The sequence below is a fragment of the Scardinius erythrophthalmus genome, assembly GCF_964197995.2.
Source record: "Scardinius erythrophthalmus genome assembly, chromosome: 5".
Lineage (NCBI taxonomy): Eukaryota > Metazoa > Chordata > Actinopteri > Cypriniformes > Leuciscidae > Scardinius > Scardinius erythrophthalmus.
Window position 1 is genome coordinate 10,786,248 of NC_138225.1, and position 27,943 is coordinate 10,814,190.

Genomic DNA, 27,943 nt, shown 5'->3' on the forward strand with positions numbered 1-27,943 from the left:
CCTGTTAGGAAATTTCCAATAAACACTGCTAATAGGGATTAGAAGTGAAAAGGGGTAGATAATTGTAAAAGATCAGTGTTAAAACAAATCTGGAAAAAAACACATGGATTCGGGGAGAAAAAATAGAGATTCTTAGTGCATTCCAGTGAATTATTCGTGGGATATATTGTAAACTAAATTAGAGGAGCAGACCACAAATGCGCAGTATATGCTGTCTTTTTTCATACTGTTAGAGCGGAATACAAAGGAAAATTTTTTTGGGCAGGTTTGCACCAGCCATTCATGAGTTCTTAAATTGGAACATATACTGTAAAGTCCACACTATGGTCTTAATAACTACTAACTAGTTACTAACTAACTCTACTTTATTCGGTTGCACCATTTGTTCTTAAGGCAGAATGTAGCTAGTCGGTCGTAAGCTTGCCTATATAATGCGTAGTCACATAAAATGACATTTACCCTCAATATAATCCTTGACTAGATTTGTCAAAAAAGTTTTATTCGGGCTTATGTAAGTCAAGTTTATTAAATATAGCTTTTAACATTGTTTCAAAGCACCTTTACATAAAAATAAAAACATTGCAGTAATAATGTCTTAAACTCCATAAAGTCCTCATTTAGCATCCCATTAATACAAATGTTGAGGATCCACAATTTATGTCAGCATTTGCCTCTAGGTAGAACTGTCAGACATCAAACGTCACATCAAAGAAACAACACCCTCCACAATTCAAATTCAAGAATTAGAATTCAAATACTTTACAATTTCATTGAGTTATTTGCTAAGAAATACGATTAAGCCAAGGTTAAATTTCCAAGGAGGAATTGCTGATCTTTACTTGGGATCATTGCATGAGCAGGTGGTCAACAGTGTCGTGAGTCATATTTGCTTTCCTGTAAAGGAGAAAGAGGAGAGGGCACCGTGAGTTAATTAGGCATCATTACCCCATCTCCTGCTTCCTGAGTGGGAGCTGTGCTTTTGTCCTGTTCTATTAGCATCTGATAGAGCTGTCACAGTGACTCATGCCCATCAAACTGACACATGGCTTGGTCCGCACTGCCCCACGTTATGTGCATGAACGACATTGGGATGTCATCCGTACACAGATCTAAAACAGGAAGTCAGGAGGGATTATCACAGTATACACTCAATATAATTAGAGCTGCATGGTGTTTTTAAAGTGAAGTGTGTAATTTTTTTTATTTATTTATTATTAATTTATTTTTTTTCTTCACTAAGGTGTTGCATGTGGCTGCTAACTTGCTAGGGTGCGAGGGGTGGTACAGTATAGGGTACGTCTTACTGGCATAAGTCAAACGAGCCTTCATAACTATTTACATTTATTTCTATATATTATATTATATTTATAGTATTAGTATATGATATAAGCTAATATATACATTTAAATCCTATGAGACTGATTACGCTTTAACTTTCACACAAAAACACATAAATACACACACGGGAAGCTGGGTTCAGATATCCATGGCTCTTTTACTTGGTGGATTAAAGAGGTGGACACACACACACACACTGAAAAACATACTCAAGACGGTGCTTCAGGTACTGAAACAAACACACCCAATAGCTCACACACACAAATCTATAAAGTCTCCAATAGCCACCTTTATCTGATGTCTAAAAGGGTCTTTCAAATCCCACTTTTACACCCTATTTTTACACACTACTTTCATCTGAAACCCTTTCAGAACGGCCCTAGACTCAATCAGCAGTGGTAATGGAACGGTGGCCTTTATATCCCGACTCCAGCTCCACTCAGCAGAAAAGAAAGACAGATAGAGAGAGAGAGAGAGCGGTGAACATCCTAATCATTTTTATATGAAGATCTAGATCTGTGATACAACCATGACACAAATATAGAGCTACATCCTGTCAGTGAGAAAGGTCATCACCCCCAGAGAATTCTCCTTTCATGGCAAAAATGGTTTCGTGGGAAGCCCTTTATGGTTTTTACAAGTCATCCATTAACTCACATGACTTATTAATCATTTCTAGGCTGTACACAAGCATGTGTTTATGTTTGCTTGAAGTGTGTTCTACCCGAATATGCATTCTTTCATTCAGCAAGGATGCATTAATTTGATCAAAACTGACAGTAAAGACTTAAGTATATTACTTGCCGCAAAATGCCGCAAGACAACCCCGAACATGGTGAGTGGGTTTTATAATTCAGGAATGGTAAGCCTGGGACACAACAAGCTAAAGTTAAAGAACTAGCGGCGACAAAAGCTGACAGTCTTGGCGCCTCTCTACGCTGCGTCTCGGACAAAAATCTGTGCTTGAACACACCAAAAGGACTATACTAAGTGTAAACAGGGCCTATGTTTACAGCCTACACTCGTACAAATAAAGGTTCTTTATTGGCATTGATGGTTTCAAAAAGATTCTTAAAGGATAATTCCGGTATTTAGCCCTTTGAGTCTCTTTTCTGGTTTGTTTTGGATGAACTAGAGTGGTGGACAGAAATTTTGACGATGGGTCCTGTCTCGACTTTTTGACTCGTTTAGAATCGCCTTTGACCGCTTCAGAGTGGCTGGCTACGGGCATGCACAAACATGTCCTTAAAGGTGGTATCAGCGATTTCAGGCCCAAACATAAATGATCACATTCATCTAATATTTCGCTAGCTGCACGCCCCATAAGCATGCTGTCAAAAAACCGCGTCTCTCTAGGTAGCCTAGGCTCAGAGATCTGCACACAAAAACAGCTGTTTTCAGTCTGTTTGGCCAAACAATCAAAACCCAAACAGATAGTGTTCCAACCAATCACCGACAGGGGCGGGTGTTGTGAGATTTTCGCGTGCAGCCGTCATAGGCAGCCGTGCACGAGCGCAAAACCTCACAACACCCGCCCCTGTCGATGATTGGTTGGAACACTATTTATTTTGGTTTTGAGTGATGTTGATACCAACTGTTTTTGTGTGCAGATCTCTGAGCCTAGGCTACCTAGAGAGACGCGGTTTTTTGACAGCATGCTTATGGGGCGTGCAGCTAGCGAAATATTAGATGAATGTGATCATTTATGTTTGGGCCTGAAATCGCTGATACCACCTTTAAAACAACCCTTAACGTTCGTTTTCAAAACTGTGCAACTCACCGAGTGGTTAGTGGTGTTCGTTGATGATTAAAAACAAATATATTGGCGCAATGTATGATTTCAATCCGTGTTATTTGCTATAGTGGAACTATTTTTTCAGATACCTCACAACCGCGTATAAACTTCCGCTCGATATTTGAGTCTGAAGCGTCTTTTCTGTTTCCGGTAGCGTAGTAATATCAACGCGCAATGAGTCCTCCAACAGAAATCAATGAGATTTTACAAAATGCCAAATAAAACACGACAGAAACTGTATTTCGCTACGCTTTTGGAACATCAACTAACATCAACGAACATCACTAACCACTCGGTGAGTTGCACAGTTTTGAAAACGAACGTTAAGGGTTGTTTTAAAGGGGCATTTCACCCATTTGAACATTGTTTTTTATTTAAAGTGGGTCATATATGTAGTCGAAATGTAAAAGAAATTTTGAATTTGGTGCCTTTGTGACCGAGAAAAGACAAAAAATAACTTCAGGACGCATTTGTATGAAAGACAACAACTCCCACAATGCACCACATTGCACAGCTCCGCAAGCCACTCCCACTAATCCAGAAAGCGCATATCTGCCTATAAGAGAAATCACTCTTCCGTCTACAAGTCTAGCTACCACCAGAGCTTGAAATTAATTTCACATTCACACAAAATGTCTAGTTAGTTGGCGAACTCATTAGTGCATTACTCCTCGTTTGTATTTCTTTCGAAAAGGTGAATTATTGCATGGTACCTGGATGTTCAGTCAGAACATATGCGGTGCGAAATTAGGAAACTAGTTCACAACACAAACGTCCGTGTCCTCGTCTGATTCAGAGATTTCGTCCAGGAGAAATTGTCATCGTTGAAATTCTTTGCCACAGACGGACTCTATCTCTGTGTTCGTAGCGGTTCGTAGTTGCATAGTGAGATCACCGGCGCCACCAGTCCGCCCTAACTCGAGCCAGGCCCAGTCCGGGCTCCTCGTCCGCGGCAGGCAGGGCTTCTGCCTCGGCTGCTCTTCGCTATAATGCGGCTTGTAAAGGTAGCCACAAACACCTGATTCAAGCATCCGACTTCCGAAATCCTCTTCCTCTAGTCTATATCATATTGAGCACTCTCCTCCGCTATTGTCATAACTTTACATCTGTCTCTACAGCGCCTGTTAGCTTAGCTTCAAACAAGATGGAGGATATTGCTTTCAGTTTCAGAGAGTAAAGTCCCACCCACTGATCTGTAATAGGTCTGTAGCGTGAGCGGGTCCCGCCCCCTGAGTCTCAACAGAAATCCCCCCCTCTTACACTTCCTCCTACAATGACGCAAAATGACGATTTTTGCGTCATTGTAGGAGGAAGTGTAAGAGGTAAATAACAGATTTCTCCCGTCTCAGGGGAAAATGAAAGAGTGTTGCACGACCATTCAATAGTATGACTGGGTTTCTAACAATGCAAAGCTTAATGCAAATGGGTGAAGTGTCCCTTTAAGGACATGTTTGTGCATGCCCGTAGCCAGCCACTCTGAAGCGGTCAAAGGCGATTCTAAACGAGTCAAAAAGTCGAGACAGGACCCATCGTCAAAATTTCTGTGTCCAGCACTCTAGTTCATCCAAAACAAACCAGAAAAGAGACTCAAAGTGCTAAATACCGGAATTATCCTTTAATTAAACTGCAACATATACACTAAGAAAAAAATGGTTATTTTAAGAAATGGTTCTTTGGGGAACCATGGTTATTTTATAGCATCGCCGCCCCTTTTGGAACCTTTTTTTTTTTTTAAAGAGAGTATAGTCTTTACAAGCTCTAATTCGGTGACAAAGTCTGGCAAACGTTAATTAAACCACTAACATATATTTGTGGTTTTCTTGTGCTGCATGATTATTTTTTGTACAATTGGGAACATGATAAAAGGGTTATGTAATCGAACAGGGCTTCACATAACGTACATTTCAGTTCAGCTCTATCTGAGATGGAAGAAAGCAGAAGTCTCAGGAGGTTATGCCTCATTGCAATAATAAGGCGGATGAGGGATTTGAAACACATGCTACTGAAAAAATGCTTCAAGCAGTAATTCCCCTGAGCTTTTTGCTAAGATCTTTCACACTCAAGAAGTCGTCTCTTTTTTTTTTAAATATCAAAGAAATATTAATACACCAAACTTCATATACAAACAGAAAATTCAAACATGCCCTTCAGAACTGAAGGAGGGGGAAACATGACACTATTAAAAGAAACACACAGCAAATATTGGGCACATCTCAAGAGAGAGAAAGAAAAGGAAACTATTTATAGTGCAAACACATAAAAAAAACATCAAATAAATGCACCAGGGGAATAAATGCTACGTTGTCATTTTAAAAATGTAATCCTCCATTAGAATGCTGAGAGAGTCAAATTTCTGCCACTTAAGATCACTTGAGTTCCCTTTAAGGGTTAACATTCCCCTTCTATCTCAATTCATCCACCTTAGCACATTTCCTGAAGACAACCAGAATGGGTTCCTCTCCAGGATTCAGCTCCGGGAGCTGTGCTTACTCCCCGAGGCCTGTGAGAAATGCCTCTGCTTCATTATTCTGTTCCCTGCTCCCTGTAGTAGACAGCAGGTGCCTAAACTCCAGTAGACATTTCCATACTGAATGTATCATTAGCACTTGGGTTCAGTGAGATGACAACGCGTTCACTCGGGCACTTAAAATGCATAAAATCACTCGTGAACGCATCAATTAAATCACAGTGGGCCACTGAATAATACTTGGAAAACAGCCTTAAGTGCAATGCAGTTTTCCCGTCAGCTCTGTTTTTCTTTATTGATGCAGATCAGGGTCCACAGAAAAGAAACAGAGGGTCAGATGAAGATGCACACCAGTGCTCCTTCCACTATGCACACACGTGGTCAAATGACGATAAAAGATAACTTCAGTTGGAAGCCAGTATGATGTACTGTATCCTGATCTTCAAGCAGAAGGACCTGGATGAAATGCCCTGAATGATATCAATCCACATTCTGACTATGATGCTGTGATGCAGCCTGAATCATAGTCACACCATGTTCGTTCATTTGTCCAGAGGAGGACTGGTCCCCCGACTGAGCCTGATTTCTCCCAAAGTTTTTTCTCCATTTCTGACACATGAAAGAGTTAGGTTCTCTTACGAGAGGTCTCTCGTACTGCGTAATATCTTACGCTAAGGGAAAATCTCTTTTCCGCGAGATATTAAAGCCAAAAATTATCCTTACTTTTTAAATAATGTAAAACGCGTTGCAGCCATGCAGACATAGGCGAGACGGCTCGCGCGCCAATTGGCTGCCCTGCGGCAACTGCAGCAGCCTATCGAGAGAGGCCTCTCGTGACGTCAGATCCAATGGGGGCGCCCACTACGTCACATCCCGTCGAAACAGGTGTGGCTTGGGCCTATAAATACGGCTCGACAGGCTGATAGAATCAGATTTTTCATCTCTTCAGCGAAGCACACGCATCGCTGGATCCGGAGAGGAAGAAGCCGCGCCGTTCGAAAAAGCCTTCTGCGGGACAAGCCTTCGCATCTGAAGCCGCTGGCCGACAACTCGCTGCCTTCAGATGCCGTTCTTGCTACACTATCCGGCGTATAATATCCTTTTCTCTGCTAGTGTGTGTTCATCGCTGCGACGCACACTCCCTTTCTAAAAGAGCCGAGCGTCTTTATCAAGATGCCTCACACCTTCTGTGGCTCGTGCCAAGCCCCACTCAGCGACGGGGATCGCCACATCATCTGCGTTTTCTGCCTGGGTGAGGACCATGCAGCTCTCACGCTCGCTGACGGCCGCTGCCCTTACATTGCCCATGGTGACTCTGAGGACTCGCCTGGCATCCTTCACCGAGTCTGCACCTCTGCTCGCTGCGGTGCCGCGCCGTAAAAAGCGTTGTGCTCAGTGGGTCCCGGAACCTCCTCCAACCCGTGGAAGCTCGCCGGTTCGCCCGCCAGCTTCTCCGCCTGCTTTGCCTGAGTCTCTCACTGCCGGACAGCGGCCACTGTCTACCGCCGCTTCCGTCATCGATGACGACGAAGAAGCCGCGTCTGTGGAGGATGACAGCTGCTCTATCCTGGCGTCGGGCAGTGAGGATTGGACAAGCTCTGTGGATCTCGCCCCCTCTGCTCGCGAGCCTTCCGGGAAAAGGGCCAGCATTGAAGCAGAGCTGATGCGTCTGCTCACGCAGGCCGTAGCGAGCCTCGGCCTTGAGTGGTCTGTGCCCGCGGAACCTGCGCACAACCGGCTGGATGGATGTTTCCTGCAAAGGGACCAAAAGTCCTGGAACGCCCCCTTCTCAGCCAGGGTCCGTACCTCTGTTTCAGCAGCATTCTCCGTGGTGGATGGTGCTAAACACAGAGGGTATCTTTCTCTTCCTCCGGTGGAAGAAGCTGTAGCGGCCCATCTTTGCCCGCCCTCTGCTGGACGGCGTGCCAAGACGGTGCTCCCTTCTAAAGCTTGCCGCACGACTTCAGCCATGCACAGCCGCACTTATAGCATCTCACCGCCGCTGGACAGGCTGCATCTGCGTTGCACTCGATGGCCATTTTGCAGATCTTCCAGGCTGACCTTCTCCGTAAGCTGGATGGGGAAGGACCGGAAACTATCAGCGTGCCGGACTTGAGAAGCGCCACGGACCTGGCTCTTCGCGCCACTAAGTCCGCTGCACAGGCCATAGGCCAATGGGTACCCACCAACCTCCCGGTGGGAGTGTTAGACACTATCATGCAGGCTAGGGCCCCGTCTACTAGATGGCTCTATTCCTCGAAATGGTCTGTGTTTTCTAGCTGGTGCACAGCTCGTGGCATATCACCACCGGACTGCGGGGTGATGGAGGTTCTCTCCTTCCTGCAAGAGCTACTGGATAAGGGCAGACCCCATCCACGCTCAAGGTCTACGTGGCAGCTATAGCGCCGTTTACTAAACCGACGCTTGGCCAGTCACTTGGGTGAAACGATCTGGTCATCCGCTTCCTTAGAGGAGCTAGGAGGCTGAATCCTCCCAGACCTCCCTCAGTCCCCATGTGGGACCTTTCTACGGTTTTGGAAGCCATGAAAGGTGCCCCATTCGAGCCAGTCCATTCAATAGATGTCAAACACTTGTCTTCAAGACAGTGTTTCTTATGGCTGTCGCTTTGGTAAAGCGTATAGGGGACTTGCAAGCGCTCTCAGTGAGCGCGACGTGCATGGAATTTGGGCCAAATGACTCGAAAGTCATACTCAAACCAAGGCACGGGTACGTTCCTAAATAGCTGCGTTGAAACAGAGTCTATCCAGGTGGATAGTTGACGCTATAGCGCTGGCTTACACTTCTAAGGGCCTGCAGTGCCCATTGGGTGTCAGAGCGCACTCCACGAGAGGCATGGCCTCGTCGTGGGCTTGGTCTAGTGGGATTGCCTTGCAGGATACCTGTATGGCGGCAGGCTGGGCCTCCCCATCTACATTTATAAGGTTTTATAACCTAGCGTTTCCCGGCTTGCAGGCTAAGCTGCTTTCGGTCTAGTAAATCAGTAGTGTCTGCCCAGATGCTATCGGCCCAGAATACTGAAACTGCTTGAGCATTGCTCGCTGAACGATTAAATAACTCTATGGGCTGGGTGTAAGATCCATAATATTTTTCAGTCCAGGCTGAGTTTTTTCACCCTGACTGTGTGGAACACTGTTTATATGATTAGCTCCTTATAGGATGCTACTTATTACGAGAATGATGCTATTCTAGCCCCTCTTCCCGGACTCTCTGCGAGTCCCTGGTGATTATGCACTATATGAGCCCCGGGCACCTGCCCTTGTGACTTTGGTGACGGATCTCAGCACGCACAGCGTTTTACACTGTGTTCCCCTAGCGTAAGATATTACGCAGTACGAGAGACCTCTCGTAAGAGAACGTACTCGGTTACGCGTTTTTACATTATTTCAAAATTAAGGATAATTTTTGGCTTCAATATCTTGCGGAAAAGAGATTTTCCCCTAGCGTAAGATATTACGCAGTACTCGTTCCCTCTTCTAGAGACAACTGAGGTTACGTTAGTAACCGAGTACGGTTTCTCTGTTGCCTTTGGCTTACTTAGTTGGGCACACTTAATTTTCAGTACTATTATTGATTTGACTGCACCGACTGATTAGATAAAAAGAAAACTTGTACTGCACTGAGCTGAATGATGACATCACTGTTTCCTGCAGACTGAGCGTTGTTTCATAATTATTTTTGCAACATTGACACTGTTATTAAGCTGAATGGAATCAACTATGAACTGAATTAAGCTGAATAGTGACACTATTGTCTTCTGTAGATTTGCTTATGGCTAAATTGAACTCATATCATAATTAATGAACTTTACACAGTTATCTAACGGAACTGAATCAACACTGAACTGACTTTGGCTGAATAATTATGCTATTGTCTTTTTTAAAGCTGCTTTACAGCAGAATAGCATTCTGTTTGCATCACCGATCATTATTGCTTGTTTATTACTGTCAAGTCACTTTGAAACTATCTGTACTGTATAAAACCCTATAAAGATGAAACTACTGTAACCAAATCAAGTCAAAAGGTACACTAAACCTGTTTCGAGACACTATAAGCCCTGATTTTAACTAAACATTTAAATATGTGGTAATCAGTAAAACAAGCTCTCAGCTTTAAACACACTACTTTAAACAATGCACAATCCTGATGACATCTGCCATTTGTTTTACTGTAATAATTTTATAATAAATATGTGCATTCCAAAAAAGCCAGTGAAAATGATCAGAAATAAATGCAACACTTTTCCTGTGATTTGCATTTGCATGTTATGACAGTATTAAAGTTCCTGATCATTACAAGAAACCGCAGAATGACAAGACCTCATCAATATTAATGAAAGTGAATAGATACAGTAGATAGAACCAAATTTCACAGACATTTGATGGACAGAAATCGAATGACGAGTCCCTGAAGAGAGCGGTCAGTAAGTAGCAGTCAGTATGTGGTGTTTCCACCAGCTGCTTTAAGTTCTGCAGTGCATCTCGTCTTGAAGGACTGAGCAAGATTTGCTAGTATTTGCTGTGAGATGTTACTCCACTTTTCCACAGGCACTTGCAAGTTCTCAAAAACATCTGGCAGGACATATGTGACCCTGGACCACAAAACCAGTCATATGGGTACATTTTTGGAAATTGATGTATGGTTTGTTAGGATAGGACAATATTTGGCCGAGATACAACTATTTGAAAATCTGGAATCTGAGGGTACAAAAAAATCTAAACATTGAGAAAAATTGCCTTTAAAGTTGTACTTTAAACTATGCATCCTGATAAAGTTCCCTTGGCCATTGGAATTAAAATATCCCCACATCATCACATAGCCTTCAACATACCTAGAGATTGGCATGGAGTACTTTCCATAAGATCATCTCTCAATGCAAATCAAACCAGCTATTAGGCTAACTGAAATAAAACTATGCCAATCTCTAGGTATGGTGAAGGCTATGTGATGATGTGGGGCTATTTTAATTCCATAGTATCCTGGATCCATGAAGTAACTGGCCTTTAAAAATAAAAATCTGCCTGCCTCTATGGGAATTTAACATAGGGGTGTCCAGACTTATGCACCCTGTATTTTAAGGAAGAACATTTATATATTTACGATACATTTTTCATTCACAAAGAAAATTGGTGTCCTTAAAGGTTGGATTTTCCCTAATTTTTTTAATTAAGGCATTAAGTTCAATCTCCAAAAGATGATTTTTTATTCCTCTTTTTAGTCAACTTTAGCATGGGTGTCTAAACTTATGCATAGCACTGTATTTGTAACGCTGAAATCCACAGAAGACGAAGATGAAGATAAATTCTTAAAAAAAGGTTTATTAAACAAGTACTAACAAAATAGCCAACAATGCGAGACAGTGTGCTAAACACAAACAATACCGGACCCAGAAGTGAACACAAGGAGGAACTTAAATACACTGTGATGACATACAGGTGCAGGTGATCAGGTGATGGCTGATTGAGTGCAGGTGGGAATCATTTGGAATGTTGGGAAATGTAGTGCCGTTGAGGTGTGTGACAGTACCTCCCCCTCCCGGAAGGCGCGACCTCGCGCCATAGAAAGACCAACTGCGGAGGGAGGGAGGGAGGGAGAGAGGGGGCTCGGGAGGAGGACGAAGAGCAGGTGAAGGGCAGACAGAAGGCAGGAGGGACCAGGGTGGAGCTGGAGGGAGTGAGGAGCCCAACGGAGCCAGAGGGATGAAGGGACGAGGCGAAGCCAGAGGAGTGTAGTCCCGAGGCGAGGGCAGGGGATATGATTCCATCTTGATATCTCAGCTTTAATTTTTGTAATTAGAGGAGCATAATATGAAATCTTGGTATATCTGATATATCTTTTAATAAAATTACTCCCGGATATTTCATTGAAACTGATTCCCAGTTCTGGTAATGAAACCAGGTGGCCTATAATTAAAAGTGAGAACCTGGGTTTTCTGTATGTTCAACTTATAACCTGAAAATGATCCATGTGTCTCAAGAAGTGACATCAATTCTGGAAAAGACTGGGTTGGCTGTTTTAAGTAAACGCAGCTACCTTGTGCACCCCTGTCCCTATTTCTATACCTATAATTTTGTAATTTTGCCTAATCCACTGGTTAAGGGGCTCTATGAATAGGGCAAATAGAATAGGATTAATTGGGCAGCCCTGACGTGTTCCTCATTCTAGAGTAATCTGGTTAGAAAGATCAATGTTCACCTTAATACCTCAATCTGTAATGGGAACGTGCCTACTGATAGGTCTGTAATTTCCACACTCAGTTTTATCTTTACCTTCCTTCGGTATAACCAAAATAATTGCTTCCCTCCATGAGGGAGGGACCACTACACATTTTAATATCTTATTGAAGGTGGCAAGTAACATAGGGGACAATGGCTCTCTAGGGGATTTATACCATTCCGAGATGAAACCATGGTGTCTGGAGACTTATTTACTTTCAACCTCGTAATAGCTATGTTCAACTACTCATCACTTATTTCAGATAATAGTCTCTTATTGTTTTCTGCAGAGACTGTAGGTTGATTCAAAGAATCAAGAATCTTTGACCCCTGGGAATCTGCATCTGTTTTCCTCTGGGATTATAAATTCTTGTAAAATATTTCAAAATATTTAAGAATTTCATCCGAGCCATTTTCTATTTTTTTGGCAATTGGATTACGGATCTTGTAGATCGAATTATCCGCCTGTTGCATAATATGCCAAGAGTTTAATAGATTTGCCTCCCACTTCATAATATTTCTGTTTAGTAAATCTAAACTTTTTCTGTATTTCTTGCATGTATACAAATCATTTATTTCTTCCTGAGAAACGAATCATGGTGAAAAAAGAGATTTCTCTTTGTGGGAATAAAAATGGGAATAAACACGACCAGAAGGATTAAGATCTCTCCACACATCCATTATCCCCAGCTCTTTCATGATCACATTCATTTTCTTACTTATAGGCTTGTATTGACTTAAAAAACTCCCAGAAGAATCCAATCTAGGATTCAGCCAAACATAAGTCCCCTCCACCCCTCCACAAATTGTAATCCCCTGTGAATTAGTAGCCATTAAATCAAATATATGTTTATAAAAAGACCAATCTGATCCTGGAGGAGCATACACATTGAGAAGAGTAACTAAGGAGCCCATACATTTCCTGTAATCATGACATCTACCTTCTTTGTCTATGATAGTAGATATAAGTTCAAAGTTTACTTGTTTTGATATTAGTATTGCCACTCCCCTCTTATGGACAGATTTATGAGAGGATGAAAAAAAAAACATCAGTTTGATGTGTTCTACCTGTGAAAGATGTGTCTCTTGTAAGAGAAAAGTCTGAGCTTTCTTTTTTAAGTTTTGTGAAAATGTTGCTTCTTTTAATTGGATTGAGCACCCCATTAACATTAAAAGATATCACCTTAATATTATTTAACATCTTTTCCCCTTAACACACAAATTATCCTGCATCCCTTCCTATGATTCAGCAAATGAGCAGACACCCCGCTCAGTGAACAGCAGTTGAACAATCATAACACAATGAAAATATTGAAGAACCATTAACAAAACAAAAACTTTAAAGACTTCCAATAAAGAGGTATCTTTTCTGAACTCGGATGAGCCGAAAAAGAACGGCCCCCGAGGGAAAACCTTCACAGTCCAATGGGGAAGGGCCCCCTATGCTGATCACATTGGCAATACAGCTTGCACTCATGTGTCAGTTCGACAGCAGTCCTCCGATATTCATTATTACACACCTTGTATAGATGAAAACACTAGCGTCACAAAACTATTAAAATGGATGAATCCATTTCCATAATTTCACGCTGATGTCAAAAAAAATAAAAAAATTCAACTTAATAGAATCAATGATCAGGGTACCATCTAAAGGCGTTTTCACACCTGAAAGTCCACACCAAGATCCAAACCAAAGTTCATGTTTTGATACATTTGGTAAGTTTTGGTTTGTTTTTATATTGCAATTATGCGAGCGCACTAAAGAACTTTACACGACATACTTGCATCCTGTTGTCATCATCTATGTGGGCTGCATCTTGACATTGATTGGTTTGTAAACGGACGTGCGTCTGACGACAGCGTGTTGTCAATTCGGCGGGTAACTTTGACAAGAATGAATGAACAGACGCATATCATTGCCACTATACTGTTATTATTACGGCATTACTACCTGCAGCACCAACTATACTCGGCTAGTTCAAAAATCGCTAAATGAACGTCCTTCTTGTGCAAACATATTATCGTCGCCGGCAGGAAATAATAATAATAAGTTTAATTTATATAGTGCCTTTCCCAAGCTCAAGGACGCTTCACAATAACAGTAAAGAACAAACATTAATTGAATTCAAACACCGGAAGTGAATACTCTTCACGGAAAGGAGGAGGAGACTGCAAGCAGTCCTACGAGAACCACCGGAACTTCCTGTAAATGGTCTGAAAGTCTGAACCATACAGAAAATGCTTTCATAGGCACTACCTCTTTTCGTCTGACTAAATTTCTTCTGTTTGGTCCGGACCGTGGTCCGGGGGAGGTTTCACACCTGTAATTTTGATTCGGATCAAACTGAAAAATCTGAGAATCTGGACCAAACAAGGTAGGGTGTGAAAGGGCCTTAAAAGATTGGAGCTTTTCCTTGTAGCTTGGCTTGTCTCTGGCGCGATCTCGTTCTGCTTTCTGACCAGCCGTGCGCCAGGTGAGACGTTGAATTTGCTCCATCAGTGTCCCAGGGGGCTGAATGACAGTGATGGGAAGTCCCCTGTCAGCTAAATCCTTCGTCGCTTCTTCCACAGTGTTGTATACCCGGATCGCATCTGGAAAAAACACCCGTAGCTTGGCCGGGAAGAGGGTTTGGAACTTGATCTTCTTCTCCTCCGGTAGCTTCTTTGCTTCAGTATATTCCTTGCGCTTTCTAAGTACGTCAGGGGCATAATCGTGATCAATGTTCACTCTCCTGTCCTGCCAGACAAAAACCTTCTTCCTCCACGCAGTTCTCAAAATTTCCTCCTTTCTATAACTGAGAAAGTTCACCATGATTGATCTCGGCGGGGCATTTTCTGGCGGCCGTGGAGCGAGCGCCTGATGTGCTCTCTCAATCTGAAGGGATAGCGATGTTTCCAATTCAAGTTTTTCCTTCAGCATATCCTCGACAAAAGCAATCATCGATGGCGAATTGCCCTCCGCCCCCTCCATGACCCCGTAAATCCTGATGTCGTTCCGTCGGGAACGGCCTTCTAGGTCTGTTATCCTCTCTTCTAACTGCGTCTGAAGTTTCAGAACCTCCGCCATTATGCTTTCAGTGTTTTGCGATCTCTCCTCCAAGCCCACGGTTCGTTCTTCGGCTTTTTCTAATCTGTCATTGTTTTTTTGGATGTCCTCTTTAATGTCTTTTAGCTGATCAGAATTGTCTCTCCTAAAATAACGCAACTCGCGGGGAATAGCCAGGCTGACAGTCTCTTCGGGTTCGCCGGCGCCCTTCCCGCTCCAGTACAGTATCATCCGGGCAGACATTTAATGGCTACTTTGCGTTTTGCCCCCATGCTTTTCACTCTAATTTCTATTGCAGTTGCTTCTTTTGTTTTCGCCTAGTATGTACTTGGAAGAAGGGGCTCATGTCGACGATAATGGTAATTCGAGTTTGTTTCTTGTATTTTGGGGCTAAATTCTATCACTTTGTCAGAGAGCTAATCTTTCAAGCTGCCATCAGTTTGATGACGTCACCGGAAGTGTATATATTTAATTCTATATTTAATATATAAACGACCCTTCTTCAGGACCTGTGGGACAGTCCTTGAGGCACTAACAGTTTACAGGCGGAAGAAAATAAAGTCAGTTCTAATATATATAGTCAACATTGATAATATTAATAAATGTTTCTTGATTTGTGAAGGATAACGTGACGCTAAAGACTGGAGAAATTGCTGCTGAAAATTAATTTTGAGCCAAGAGACTTCTTTAAAAAAAAAATGTTTTTACTCGTACATTCACATGCTTCAGAGTTGAGAATTAAACAGAGTCAGGAGATCTAGATTTTAAAGGAAGCGTTTTCCAGCAGTGGATCTGGTTTACTGCCTTAAGTCAGGATTTAAAGGATTAGTTCAAACAAAAATGACAAATCTGTGATCATTTGCTCACTCTCGTGTCGTTCCAAACCCATAAGTCTTTCTTCTCGTTTTTTTCTATGGAAACCTAAAAGCAGACATTTTGAATAATTATACTAGCCACTCATTTATATACAATTATGTGGACTTTCAAACTGGAAAGAGGAAGTAAAAAAAAAAAACAGTACCATATTCGTCTGATTTGTGAACAATTCAGAATGTTTTTTTAACTGGATTAATTAATTCCTATATAAAAAAAAAAGACTCAAAATTATACGTTTATAACTGGACATTTGTACTTGTCCCACACAATGTCAAAGAGAGCTAAGGCAGATTTCAAGATTTTCAGTAAATAATGACTTCAATTGGGTCCATGCAAGACATAAAACTATGACTTTACAAGACTTTCAATTTAGCACACGTCACATTGTTTCCTTACATAAATAAGAATTTCATTGTACCAAGCACATATGACAATAAAGATCTTGAACTTGAACTTTTAGAATATATGTGTCTGCTCCCATTCATTGAATTGCATGAAAAAACAAAAACAAAAAAACAGCATAATTCTCTGAACTTTTCCTGAGGTTTGGGTTTTCTATTCGAAGAAGAACTTTTAAAAGTCTCAGAAATATTGCAATGCAAATACTGCCCTCTTGTGGACTCCTACTGCGGACTGTGAAAAAAGCCTCTCTCTTTCTGAGTGGATCCAGGTTATAAACAACATTTTATAATATACAAGCAATAAAAGCTTATATAACTATCAATTATACATAGTTATGTATCGTTTTTACAGAGAAAAACTGCCAAGCAACAGATCAGTGTGAACTCATTGACATCAGTTCTATTTTCTTACAGTTTCTATTTTTGGCTGTTTACTGAGAAATGGAGAGAAAGAGGTGATGAGAGAGCTTCATGACTCAAAGAAAATTGACTCATGACTGTAAGAAAGGTTATGCAGTTTTGATGCAAACGAGGCACAAAGTACAGCAAAGAGCTGAATGTCAACAGATTTTCTTACATCTGCCTCTTTTTATCATATTGCAAGAACAGAACGCTCTGTACATGTGAGGAGATGGTGAAAAGACAAAAGAATGATGTCAACATCAAGAACTGCAAGAACATGACTCTTCTGACAATCATTTAAAGGGGTCATATAATGTCATTTTTGTACAAGTTATTATGATTCTTTAGGGTCTAAATTAAAAGTTTGTAATCTAACTTTAATTAAAAATTCTCATTAGTATTGTAAGAAAACACTAATTTTACCTGGTCAAAAACAGCTCTGTTTTCAGCACGCCTTTTTAGTGCACGTGTCTTTAAATGATAATGAGCTTTGCTCACCCCGCCCCTCTGTTCTGTGCAGACACCGTTTGTAACACAATAACACAATAACCATAACGCGTCATCAAACGTGGGATTATGAATTATATTGAGAACGTCATACATAGAAAACATGCCTTAATGTACCTGAGTGTAAAAATAGCCGCATTTATCGTGAAGCGTGCAAGCAATTTGCAAAGATTAATATAAAGATTAATATAAAGGTTAATAAAACGTTACACTCACTTCAGTTCTTCTGGAGGTGCAGCGGGAACACGAATAGTTGGTACTGATCCTTTTTTCAGGAGCAGCTTCTTAGCAAAACCAGCTTTATACTGACCCTCGTTTATAAAGCAGTCTGGTGTGTGAAATGATTCGCGCAAACATGAAAGCATTGCTGTTGATCGTGGGGAATTCCCTTCGAAAACAAAACTCGGCCACTGCGTCTTCAGCTGTACGGATTTAGGAACATCATTGATATGACTGCTGTGTTCCTTATTACACCCAAGAACAGAACACCAATCCCCTAGACGCCATTCTGCTCATAGACAGTGCTCCTCCAGCACATCAACAATGAACGCGCCGGTCAGCGCGGGCTATGATTGACAGCTCGCTCACGAGGGCGTGAGGGCGGGGCTGTGTTGAAACGCTGCTGTCAATCAACCATCGTGGGAGGGGCGTCGATTTTGTGACGTCACAAAATCGAACAGCTTGATTTGAGAGAGGGGAAAACATATAAGAAGATTAAAAAAAAACACGATGGATTTTTATCATTTTATGATGGTTGTGTACAGGCAATACCAACACACATTTCAGTACAATCAACTTGTAAAAGTGCATGTACCATTATATGACCCCTTTAATACATTCCAGATGGGTTTATTATAAGTTGAGAAAACACTTAATGCAACAGTCACACTGTGGGGATTTATTGGTGAGAAAATTTCATCTTAAATTTACCCAGACAATATGAGTGAATGATTGCAAAATAAACAGGGAAAAGGTATTTTCAGCTAAATTATCCCAACATTAAGACCAATATTTTATGCGAAAACAGAAGGTTTGTAGCAACAAAAAGCAAGAAGAAGATCTGAGTTCATCCCCCCCCCCTCCCCTCCCCTCCCTTCCCTCTTTATAACACAACCAGGTACCTGATTACCAAAGCAGAACAACAAACATTCAAAGTGGAACAGAGCAGCATTAAAGGTGTCATCTGGTGCCTAAAGGAAGCCAAATCTCTCCTCAAACATGGAATTACTGTGGGCATACAGTAGTTTGCCAAACAAGCACATTTGCTTCATTTACATGTTAAATATGTCATATTGTCAAATCATTGGAAATGCACATGGCACGATAAAAGCATAAATCTAAATAAATGTATTTGCCATTTCAATAGGCAATGTTTGACAGACAGTTAATTAAGCAGCCAGACATGTTTGTTTTTTTCCAACACCCATTATCAAAGTAAAACATGGAGACATACGGCTTCCTTATAACATATTTAGCCAATGGGGAAACAATTGCTTAAATCTTTTGAATTTTTTTTTTTTTATTTAGAGCTAGTGAAAGGCCATAAACTTAAGTAAGGACGGACAAAACTGGTAGTGACCTTTGTGCCTATATTATTTTCTGATAAATGAGTATCATGATGCTGGTTTGACACATCGAGTGATATATAAGTTATTTTCCAAGCGAAATCTTTCTAAACACACTCTGAATAATCTGAACATCAATATATGACAGATGTTTAACATCTTTCAATAACCAATATGAAAAATTATTTAATTCTAAGTAGATACATGTAGCACCATTTGTCCCTGTGATTTGTCCCTTTGATCAAGTATACAACCTTGCTTCATGTGGATACAAAGCCGTCTATACCCAAGAGCCATTTCTTTATGTGTGAGATGTGGCACTTTTTTTTTTTTTTTTTTTGTTATTTTTATTTCTACAACCAAAAACTTTTGTACACTAAGACAAACAAATGATAAATATCTGGTCACTTGGATCTCACAAAAAAATATTTCAGCCCAAAACCAAAAGATAAAAACTGGAAATTATTCTCATAATATAAACATACACAGTAATAAAACACTATACAGTATTATAATAAAATCAAAATGATTTTCATTCAAATGTAATAAATATAATTCGATTTTATTTTAGTATTTTTAATACTATAAAGTCGTAAAGTAGAAGTTAAATATTTAAAATAATATAAAATACAAATAATACATTTCAATATATCACACTACTGTACTATAAATTGAGAATTAATTGACATGAAAACAATGTCACGGTGAAAAGAAACTAATTTCCCTTATGCAAATTTATTTTCTTTTGATTTTGGGTTAAAATACGACTCAGACATGCCCCTTGCACAAATTAACACAGTCATCTTATCGTGGCTAAATTTGTGTTAACGAAGATCACACATGCATCATTCAGTATAACATTAGAGTAACACTCATGCATCCTTATAAGACAGACTACACTTGGTGTTTCAGGAAATCTGGTCCTGATTACTAAAACATTTATAGACATAGCGAAGATTGTTTTTTTATTTCTCACTCTGAAATCCAAAAAGTGGTTCAATATCTGCTTCTACACAATATGCCCCCGAAAGATAATCATATCTGAAATATGTATGTGTGTATACTATTATTATTATTATTGTTGTTACAACACATAAACATGGTTGTTGTATTGAGTGTGTGACTGTAAATTCATTATAGTGCAAAGTAGTCATTTTTGAAACGCAACAGAAATGTGAAAAGGAGAGAAAGAATGAGGCAGAAAGAAATAAGCTAGAGAGAAAATGTGTATGAAGGTGTAAAGCGAGTGGTGTTCAGTCCAGAGGCACCTCTCTCAGATTTGTTGGGTCAGCTGTAACTGTGGCCTGTTTGGACTCTTTCATCTTATCTAGGCCAAACATCAGGTCCAGTTGAGTCACGGGCCTCAGCTGCGTGCCGTCCAAATGCCTGAGGACACACCAGAGGACACCAGGGACAAAATCAGTGACATGAGTTTTGCTAGATTTTAGTGAGTTATATACATTTACATTCACTCCTACATATATAAATAGCACTTCAAAACTCTGAAGAATATCTTGAATTGTTTCTCTTTTAACAAAACATGAAGATGAACCAGCTGAGCAACTGCATTGTCACAATACATTGACTTTTTGTGCATTGTGACATTATTTACCGTGGAAAAAATATTTAAATTCACCATGAAATCATAATGAACAATTCTTGTTTTTTTTCTTTAATGGAATCTTATAGTATTTATTATGAATGATTTATACCTGCACATAATTTTTTTTTTTATTCTCATGCCCTCGTAATCTTTAATCAAAATTACTTTCCCTCCCTCTTGCAACTTCATCTCTTCTCTTCTCTGATGAAACGTTTACTGGCGTGAGGACGGGACAACCTGTCACTCACATGAGATCCAACAATAGCAAACCACAACCATCTAACGATCCAATCAGTGTCCAAATCAAGTCCCGTCCTACATTTGTTCTTGTTCGAGAAGCTGTTTCACTCGGATATATAAAATAATAGGGACAATCGCAACATCCGTTTCATGCCAACTTTAAATGACATTATATTTAACACATTTACACAGCATCTCAAAACTCACAAAATACCTTGGTTTGTTTCTCTTCTAACAAATCAGGAAGATGAACCAGCTACTTGAGATTAATGGGATAGATTTCTCCAGATATTATAGACCTCTTTGGTTTGGATGTGATGTGAGAGCTTCATTTCGTGCACACAAATAAAATGCTAACATTGTGTGTGTATTATACAAGCATCTTAGACATACTCTTCCTCTTCATCCAGCTGGAACTGTTGTGCGATCTGTTTCATCTGCTGTTTGCGGACATAGTCTCTGACGCGGTACATGGCGGCGTCCCTGCACAGCTCTTTCAGATCACTGCCGGAGTAGCCCTCGGTTTGCCCCGCTATTTCCTTCAGGTTAATCGCGTTACTTAACTGATGAAAAATAAAGATTCAAATAAAAATATTTATCTATATATATATATATATATATATATATATATATATATATATATATATATATATATATATATATATATATATACACACACACACATACACACACAACCATCCAAAAGTTTTGCGGTCAGTTTTTTTATTAAGCAAGGGTGCACTAAATTGATCAAAAGTGTCAGTAAAGACATTTATAATAACTTTTTATTGATCAAAGAATCCTGATAAAAAAATGTCACAGTTTCCACAAAACTTTTGATACATGTTGACGATAATAAGAGATGCTTCTTGAGCACTAAATCCTATTAGAATGATTTCTGAAGGAACATGTGACATTTTGATGAAATAAAAGCAGCCTTGGTAAGCATAAAATACTTCTGTAACATTACATAAGGTCCAATTTTAATCACTGGTCAGGAAATTAGCAAGAATTGCACAAATACTGTAGATTAAGTAATTTAGCACATAATAGCCAAGCCCCTTGTTTTCTTTAAATGCTTAAGTCGTGTGGGTAAACGTGCAGACTTTTTTTTTTACAGGAAGAAGAGTCCGTGTTGTTCTACTCAATGTTAATGGCTTCAAGCAGTTTATCAGCAGTTGAAAAATGTCTCCCAGTTTGTTTGAGTTTAATGTGAGACCAAATATTCACTATAGGGTTCTAATCTTTGCTCTGACCAGGCCAAAAGCCTGATGGACTTGTTCTCAAGCCAGTTCTTGGTTGTCTTTTTGTCAATTTCGGCAGGAGCATTGTCTTGTTGAAAAATAACATCTGATCATTCCTCTTTAGATAACAACTTTTCATGGGAAGAAAGCTAGCAATATTCTCCGGAACTCCAAAGCATTAAATGTCTTTTCACAGTGAAGTAGCTTATCAATACCAGCAGCTAAAAAGTCTCCCACACAATGACACTCTTCCTCCATTCTTCACTGTGATAGAGATGCCTTTATTAATATATTTCTCAGATGCTTCCTTTTGAAGACACCGCTTTGGAGGCTAACCATGCAACTCGTGTTTCATTATGATTCATCACTCCACACACACAACTTCCCATATTCTGCCAAAAACTTCATTCAGTCTTTGATGTTTTTTTTTTTTTTTGAGATAGCAATGGCTTTTTAAGTAGTGCATTTGCTTAAACTTTGCTAATTTCCTGACCAATAATTTGTAGTTAAGTTAACTAATGTTAACAAATAAAATCGTATTGTAAAGTGTAACCAAGATTTCTTTCAAAAACATTTAAAAAAAAATTTTACTGACCACAAACATTTGAATGGTAGTGTAAATATACATAAATATATGCCACTTCACCTTTAAAATAAGCAATATATTTAAACAGACAAAATATTTTGTGAATGAATTTTTGTGCAGAAGAGAAGAGCTTCATGTCTTACGTTTTCCCCAGACAGAATAAGTCTAAGGATTTCTTCTCTTTGAGCTGCATTCTGAAAATGGACCAAAAACAATTCAGTTTTGTCCTGATTAAGATGTGCAATTAACAAAAACAGAATATAAAGGTGTGTGTGTTGATCATACTCACAGGCAGGCCTACATGAAAGGCAGTAGGCATTCTGCGCAGTATTGCCGCATCCACATCCTGTGGTCTGTTAGTAGCCCCCATCACCATTACCTGGACATTGACATACACTTATACTTTGTCACATTTTATATGATAGAAAGTGTTATTCCTAACACTTTTAAAGAAATCCTATGACCTATGAAACCTACATGTGTGTTACCTGACTGTTTTGTGCTGTGTCTAGTCCATCCCACAGACTCATGAACTGGGCCTTCATCATAGCGGTGGCCTCATGGTCCATACTGGAACGATTCCTCAGGAATGAATCTGAGACAAGAGATAGATTTTATGTAGATATACATTTCATAATGCACACTATGAAATCAACACAAAATCAAAATAAAATAAAATTATATTTAGCATGGGGAAAATTAAATGTAGCACTACATATATAGAATCGTTAAAAAGTTTGGGGTCAGTCAGATTTTTTTGCTTTTTGAAAGAAGACCTTTAATGCTCAACAAGTCTGCATTTATTTTATCAAAAATACAGTAAAATAAAAATAGTAATATTGTGAAATAAAATGCAATATATTCCTTTGATGGTAAAGCTGAATTTTCAGTGCCATTACTCCAGTCTTCATTGTCACATGATCCTTCAGAAATCATTATAATATTATGATTTGGTGCTCAAGAAACATTTGCATTATTAAACATGTTGAATACAATTGGGTTGCTTAATATTTTGGTGAAAGCCATTGTACATGTTTTTTTTGTGTGTTTTTTTTTGGGATGTACTATGAATAGAAAATTTAAAAGCACTTTCAAAACAACAACATTTATTTAAAATAGAAAACTTGTTACATTATTATTCAATTTAATGCAATTTAAAAACATTATTTCTTTAAAAAAAAAAAATCTTACTGACCCCAAACTATTAAACGGTAGTGTACATAAAATATTTAATTCATATAGTATTTAAAAATATTTATAATTTACAGTTATGTAAAATTATATACAGTTTTTTTTACATTTTAAACAAAATTAAAGCAACTACTTTTCCAGCATCTGTAATTTAATATGCGGAACTGGCTTTAAAAGTAGAGAAACTATTTAATATAATTAACGTTTACTGACTGTTCAGCAAGTACACTATGACAAAACGCCTGAGAGACTCTGTGTGCAGCGTCCAGATTCTTCAGTTTCACAGATGATGGGTCACAGTACAGTATTATTCAAATGTCATCAGCATTGAAAATACAGTCGAAAACATTGCAGTCATTATGCAAATGTACATTTACCATGTTTTCCATAAAACCCATGAATAATAAACACCTGCATATCCATAGTGATTACAGACAAGCTTATCACTCTAGTAGTGCTAGAATTTATTTGGCACGTTAAACAAGCAGGCATTGTAATATTTTTCCTATCTTTCTGGAATCTCTAAATATCTGTACATTTTTAGAGCATATTCAGTGGTTACCTATTTCATCAATGAAAATGATGCAGGGCTGAATCTTGACCGCCAATGAGAACACAGCAGCAGTCAGCTTTTGCGATTCGCCGTACCACTTGTCAGTCAAAGTGGAGGCCTGAAGATTAATAAAGCGGCACCCAGATGCTTTCGCTGTTGCTTTGGCAATTAAAGTCTTTCCACATCCCGGTGGCCCATACAATAGTACACCTGGGAATCGTCAATATAAAACAATTATGAATAACATACTTCACTTTGATATTTCGTATATCCTAAAATAGGATGGAAAACAAAAACTCCAAATGCACTGACAAGTTCAGGGCCCAATCGCTTTTTCCATGACTCACCTTTGGGAGGTTGCAAGAGTTTGGAACCACAGAAGAGATGACGTTTCTGAAAAGGCAAAATGACAGTGTCTTGCAGCTCTGAGATGACCTCATCTAGCCCAGCAACATCTCTCCATGTCACCTTTCAAGGAAAGGAAGAAGATATTCAGTCATATAGGCTGATACTGACTTGGAGGGGGGACGTCAGGCCAATAGACCTTAGTCAGGTTAGACGCCATACTGAATTTAACGCTGATGAAAACATGGCTGTGAGGGAAAAGACTTACAGTCTTTACAGTGGCACACACTGTAGAAAGGTTTAATTTTAAACTTTTATTACTGTTTTATGGAGTTTTTATCCAGAAAGATGTTTTGTCAGCTCAACAATTGGTAATTGTTAAACAACAGTTCAATGCATTGAACATTTCTGTCAAAAATTAAATATGGTGCTACCCTGACTAAGGTTCTCAACTCTGGCCCACGAGGTCCACTTTCCTGCAGAGTTGTGTAGCTCCAACCTTGATCAAACTCACCTGTCTGTAACTTTCTAGGGGTGCTCATGTTCCATACCTTCATGTTGTTCCAAACCTGTAAGACTTTCGTTCATTTTCAAAACCAAAATGAAGATATTTTAATGAAATCCGAGAGATTTCTGTCCCTCCATTGACAGTCTACGCAATCACCACTTTGTCGTTTCAAAATGTTCATAAAGGGATCATAAAACATATCAGTTGTGGAAAACGGAAGCTCAAACATGTTTGCTTGATGTGCAAGAACCAACGAGGTTCATTCTCGTGTGTTACACAGCACGTTTGAGCTTCCGCAAGAGGTTTGTTCTCGCGCGTCAAGCAAGTACGACTGAGGTTCAGTTTATGTTCACTATTCAAATGTTTATTTCTGAAAAAATATCTAAATTGAATCTGTTCATCATATAAAGTAATCGAGTCTCTTCAGAAAATATGGACTAAACTGCTTAATTAATATGGATTAGTTTTACCATCTTTTTCTGAACAATTTGAAACAACAAAGTGGTAGTTGCGTGGACTGTCAATGCAGGGACAGAAATCGCTCAGATTTCACTTGAAATATCTTCATTTGTGTTTCAAAGATGAATGAAAGTCTTACAGGTTTGGAACGACATGATGGCATTTGTTTTTCATTTTTTGGTGAACTAAACACTAAACAGCCAATTATGTAAGCCACTTGGAGACCACAGACAGTTGTCATTCACTGTATTGCATTAACAGAAAGCCAAAGTTAATAATATAATGATTTTTAATACAAAGTATTTTTCCACAATTAAGTATTTTTGTGCCAGCAATCATGGGGGTGGGAACATGTGTGATGTAGCCACAAAGACTGTCTAATTCTAGTGTTTAATGCTGATGAGGAGTCTAGCCAAGAAACTCCTGAAGGACTGGTCTATGGAGGACACAGCCTCACTGGGATGCAGTTTTCCATTTGAGAAGCACATAAGTGATCCTGAAGACCTTGATTAGCTTGTTCAGGTGATTTTGATCAAGGTTTGAGCTAAACTGCAGTAAAGTGTATCTCGAGGGCCAGAGTTGAGAACCCCTGACCTATGGTAACAATGATTATCGGTTTGCACCTTCATAGGTGTAAACAGGGAAAAAATGTCCAATCTGTCAACACAACTGACATATTCTAAATCAGCTTGAATAATAATACTGAATATGAACAGTGCAAAATGACAATCAACAACATAAATAAATCATGTCTTTAAGAGCATGTCCTTTCTTCAAAATTACTGATGTAATGAGATGCACACACAGTGTGATTTGATGATAGGTTTCCATTGATTACAACAGTATTGGTGTTTACTTTGATGCTGCGAGGATCAACAAGATGAGTGGCGATGTTCATCTCATACTCCGTCAGACTGACTCCTTCTACGCCTATCTGCTTCATCAACTGCTCTGCCTGAGGAGAGTGCAGGAGTCAATAAATAAAAACTTCTATCAATTAAATATACAACATAATAATTCACAAGAAATAATGGTCAAGCCATTATCACTATTAAGAGTATTTTGGTTGAAATGATTTGAGTGTCTGGGATGAATCAATAATAAGCCATGATGAAATAAATCCCTTCAGGCTTGCATGAAATATGATCTGTAAATTAAGTTTAATATTCACTGGAACAACATTTACAGTAACACTTATAATCAAATGCAGCACACGACCAGTAGCAGGTGGTCATTTAAAGTGTAAAAAACTTTACCCTTTTCTTGGCTTGGGATTTTTGTTTTTGTGTTGGGTCAAAAGCGTCCACCACCCATTTGATGCTGTAATATGTTGCAGCTCCAAAAATGGTCAGTCTCACCAACATCCCCACCACCTCATTCCGGGTGAGTGGGCGAAGAAGGGCGTCCCGAGGAATGTCACTCAACATCTTGGCCCGCCCCCGCTGTCAGCCCATTGGGCAAGAAGAACAAACTGGGTGTGTTGATCTAGAATACAGCACATGTATAAATCATAGACTGTATAAATAATGAATCAATCAGTGTATCTGGTACATGTCATTAAACTTCTGTCTTGTTTCAAATTCTTATTATATACTTAAGGATCAATAAGAGTTGGATTGAATATGTAACAAATTGTAGACTTCATATCTAATTGTGTGAAAGATATTTAGACTAGAATAGTATTAATATTACTAGAGTATTCATATTAATAACAGATTCAATTAATTACATAACGACGTTAGAAAATAATTGTTATCTTTGAAATTAAATATTTTAAATCCAATGCATGAGTAAGCCATTTCCTGAGAGATAAAAATAGAGGTGAGATTTAGAGATTATTTCAGGGACCGAAATCACGGAAACCACAGTCGAGTGTCGCATCAGTCTCATAAGATATATTAACACCATAACACAAGTATATTTTATAAAACTCACTCACATTTCACTGCATCACTGTAATCCTTGACTATCGACTTGTGCAGCCGCACTAAACTCGCCGTCCGGAAAATATTACTCTAAACAGAGGTTCCTCTCTGAGTTTTAAAAAATATATATGTATTGAATGCAAAATGACATGAATACTATATTTCCAATAAGAAACTGACATGGAAGGCTCAACACAAAATCAAATCCAAGACAAAAAAAAAAAAAAAACAATAAATAAATAAAATTACACCGAACTTGCTTGACATAGCCTATCAAAATATCTAAGTCCCTAAGGATACATGAATGTGTTCTATCCAGATACAGGGTCTGCTTATTATAATAATATACTTCATCACTATCATAAATCGTAGAACATATTAGGTTATTGGCGTCCTGTATACCAATCCAGCCATCAGTTCCTTTAAAGACCACATGAGAGCAGACTTGGCACATTCAAATAAACTAGTGCCAGAAAGAAAGACTGAACACTTTTGATTGGATCAGCCTCCATAATAAGCCAGAAACATGGATGCATGTAATATATTGAAGGTTAATTAAACTGGAGAATGGATGTTTGCTGGCATCAAGGAGTCATTATCTTCAAGAACAGGGACTGGTTTTGGCTGCAAGCCACTGACTAGCTAAGAATTGATGTGTT

General features: G+C 39.3%; 1 protein-coding gene across 2 annotated transcripts; it reads right to left on the minus strand.

The window, feature by feature from the left end:
• Positions 1-501: 501 nt before the first annotated feature.
• Positions 502-27,416, minus strand: atad1a (ATPase family AAA domain containing 1a). Of its 2 annotated transcripts, XM_081365469.1 has the most exons (11): positions 27,299-27,386; positions 26,616-26,844; positions 26,216-26,314; positions 24,395-24,515; positions 24,057-24,257; positions 22,792-22,898; positions 22,593-22,682; positions 22,447-22,497; positions 20,867-21,036; positions 19,899-20,016; positions 502-894 (listed from the first exon to the last, which is right to left on the minus strand). In XM_081365469.1, exons 2-11 carry the CDS (start codon positions 26,784-26,786, stop codon positions 865-867), a joined length of 1,158 nt encoding a protein of 385 aa, XP_081221595.1. In that variant the 5' UTR covers positions 26,787-26,844; positions 27,299-27,386; the 3' UTR covers positions 502-864. The 2 variants fall into 2 exon arrangements, with proteins under 2 accessions (XP_081221595.1, XP_081221596.1); XM_081365470.1 differs by lacking the exon at positions 502-894 and having other exon boundaries at positions 18,984-20,016; positions 27,299-27,416.
• Positions 27,417-27,943: the final 527 nt, after the last annotated feature.

What these genes read in the sequence shown, in the direction of transcription:
- atad1a (XM_081365469.1), bottom strand. Translation starts at nt 26,786, where the DNA reads ATGTTGAGTGACATTCCTCGGGACGCCCTTCTTCGCCCACTCACCCGG. An exon ending in TTATTCTGTCTGGGGAAAAC is followed by an intron (nt 21,037 to 22,446) that starts GTAAGACATGAA and finishes ATTTTTCATCAG; the next exon opens with TTAAGTAACGCGATTAACCT. An exon ending in ACCCAACAAATCTGAGAGAG is followed by an intron (nt 895 to 19,898) that starts GTGCCTCTGGAC and finishes TCTCCTTTACAG; the next exon opens with GAAAGCAAATATGACTCACG.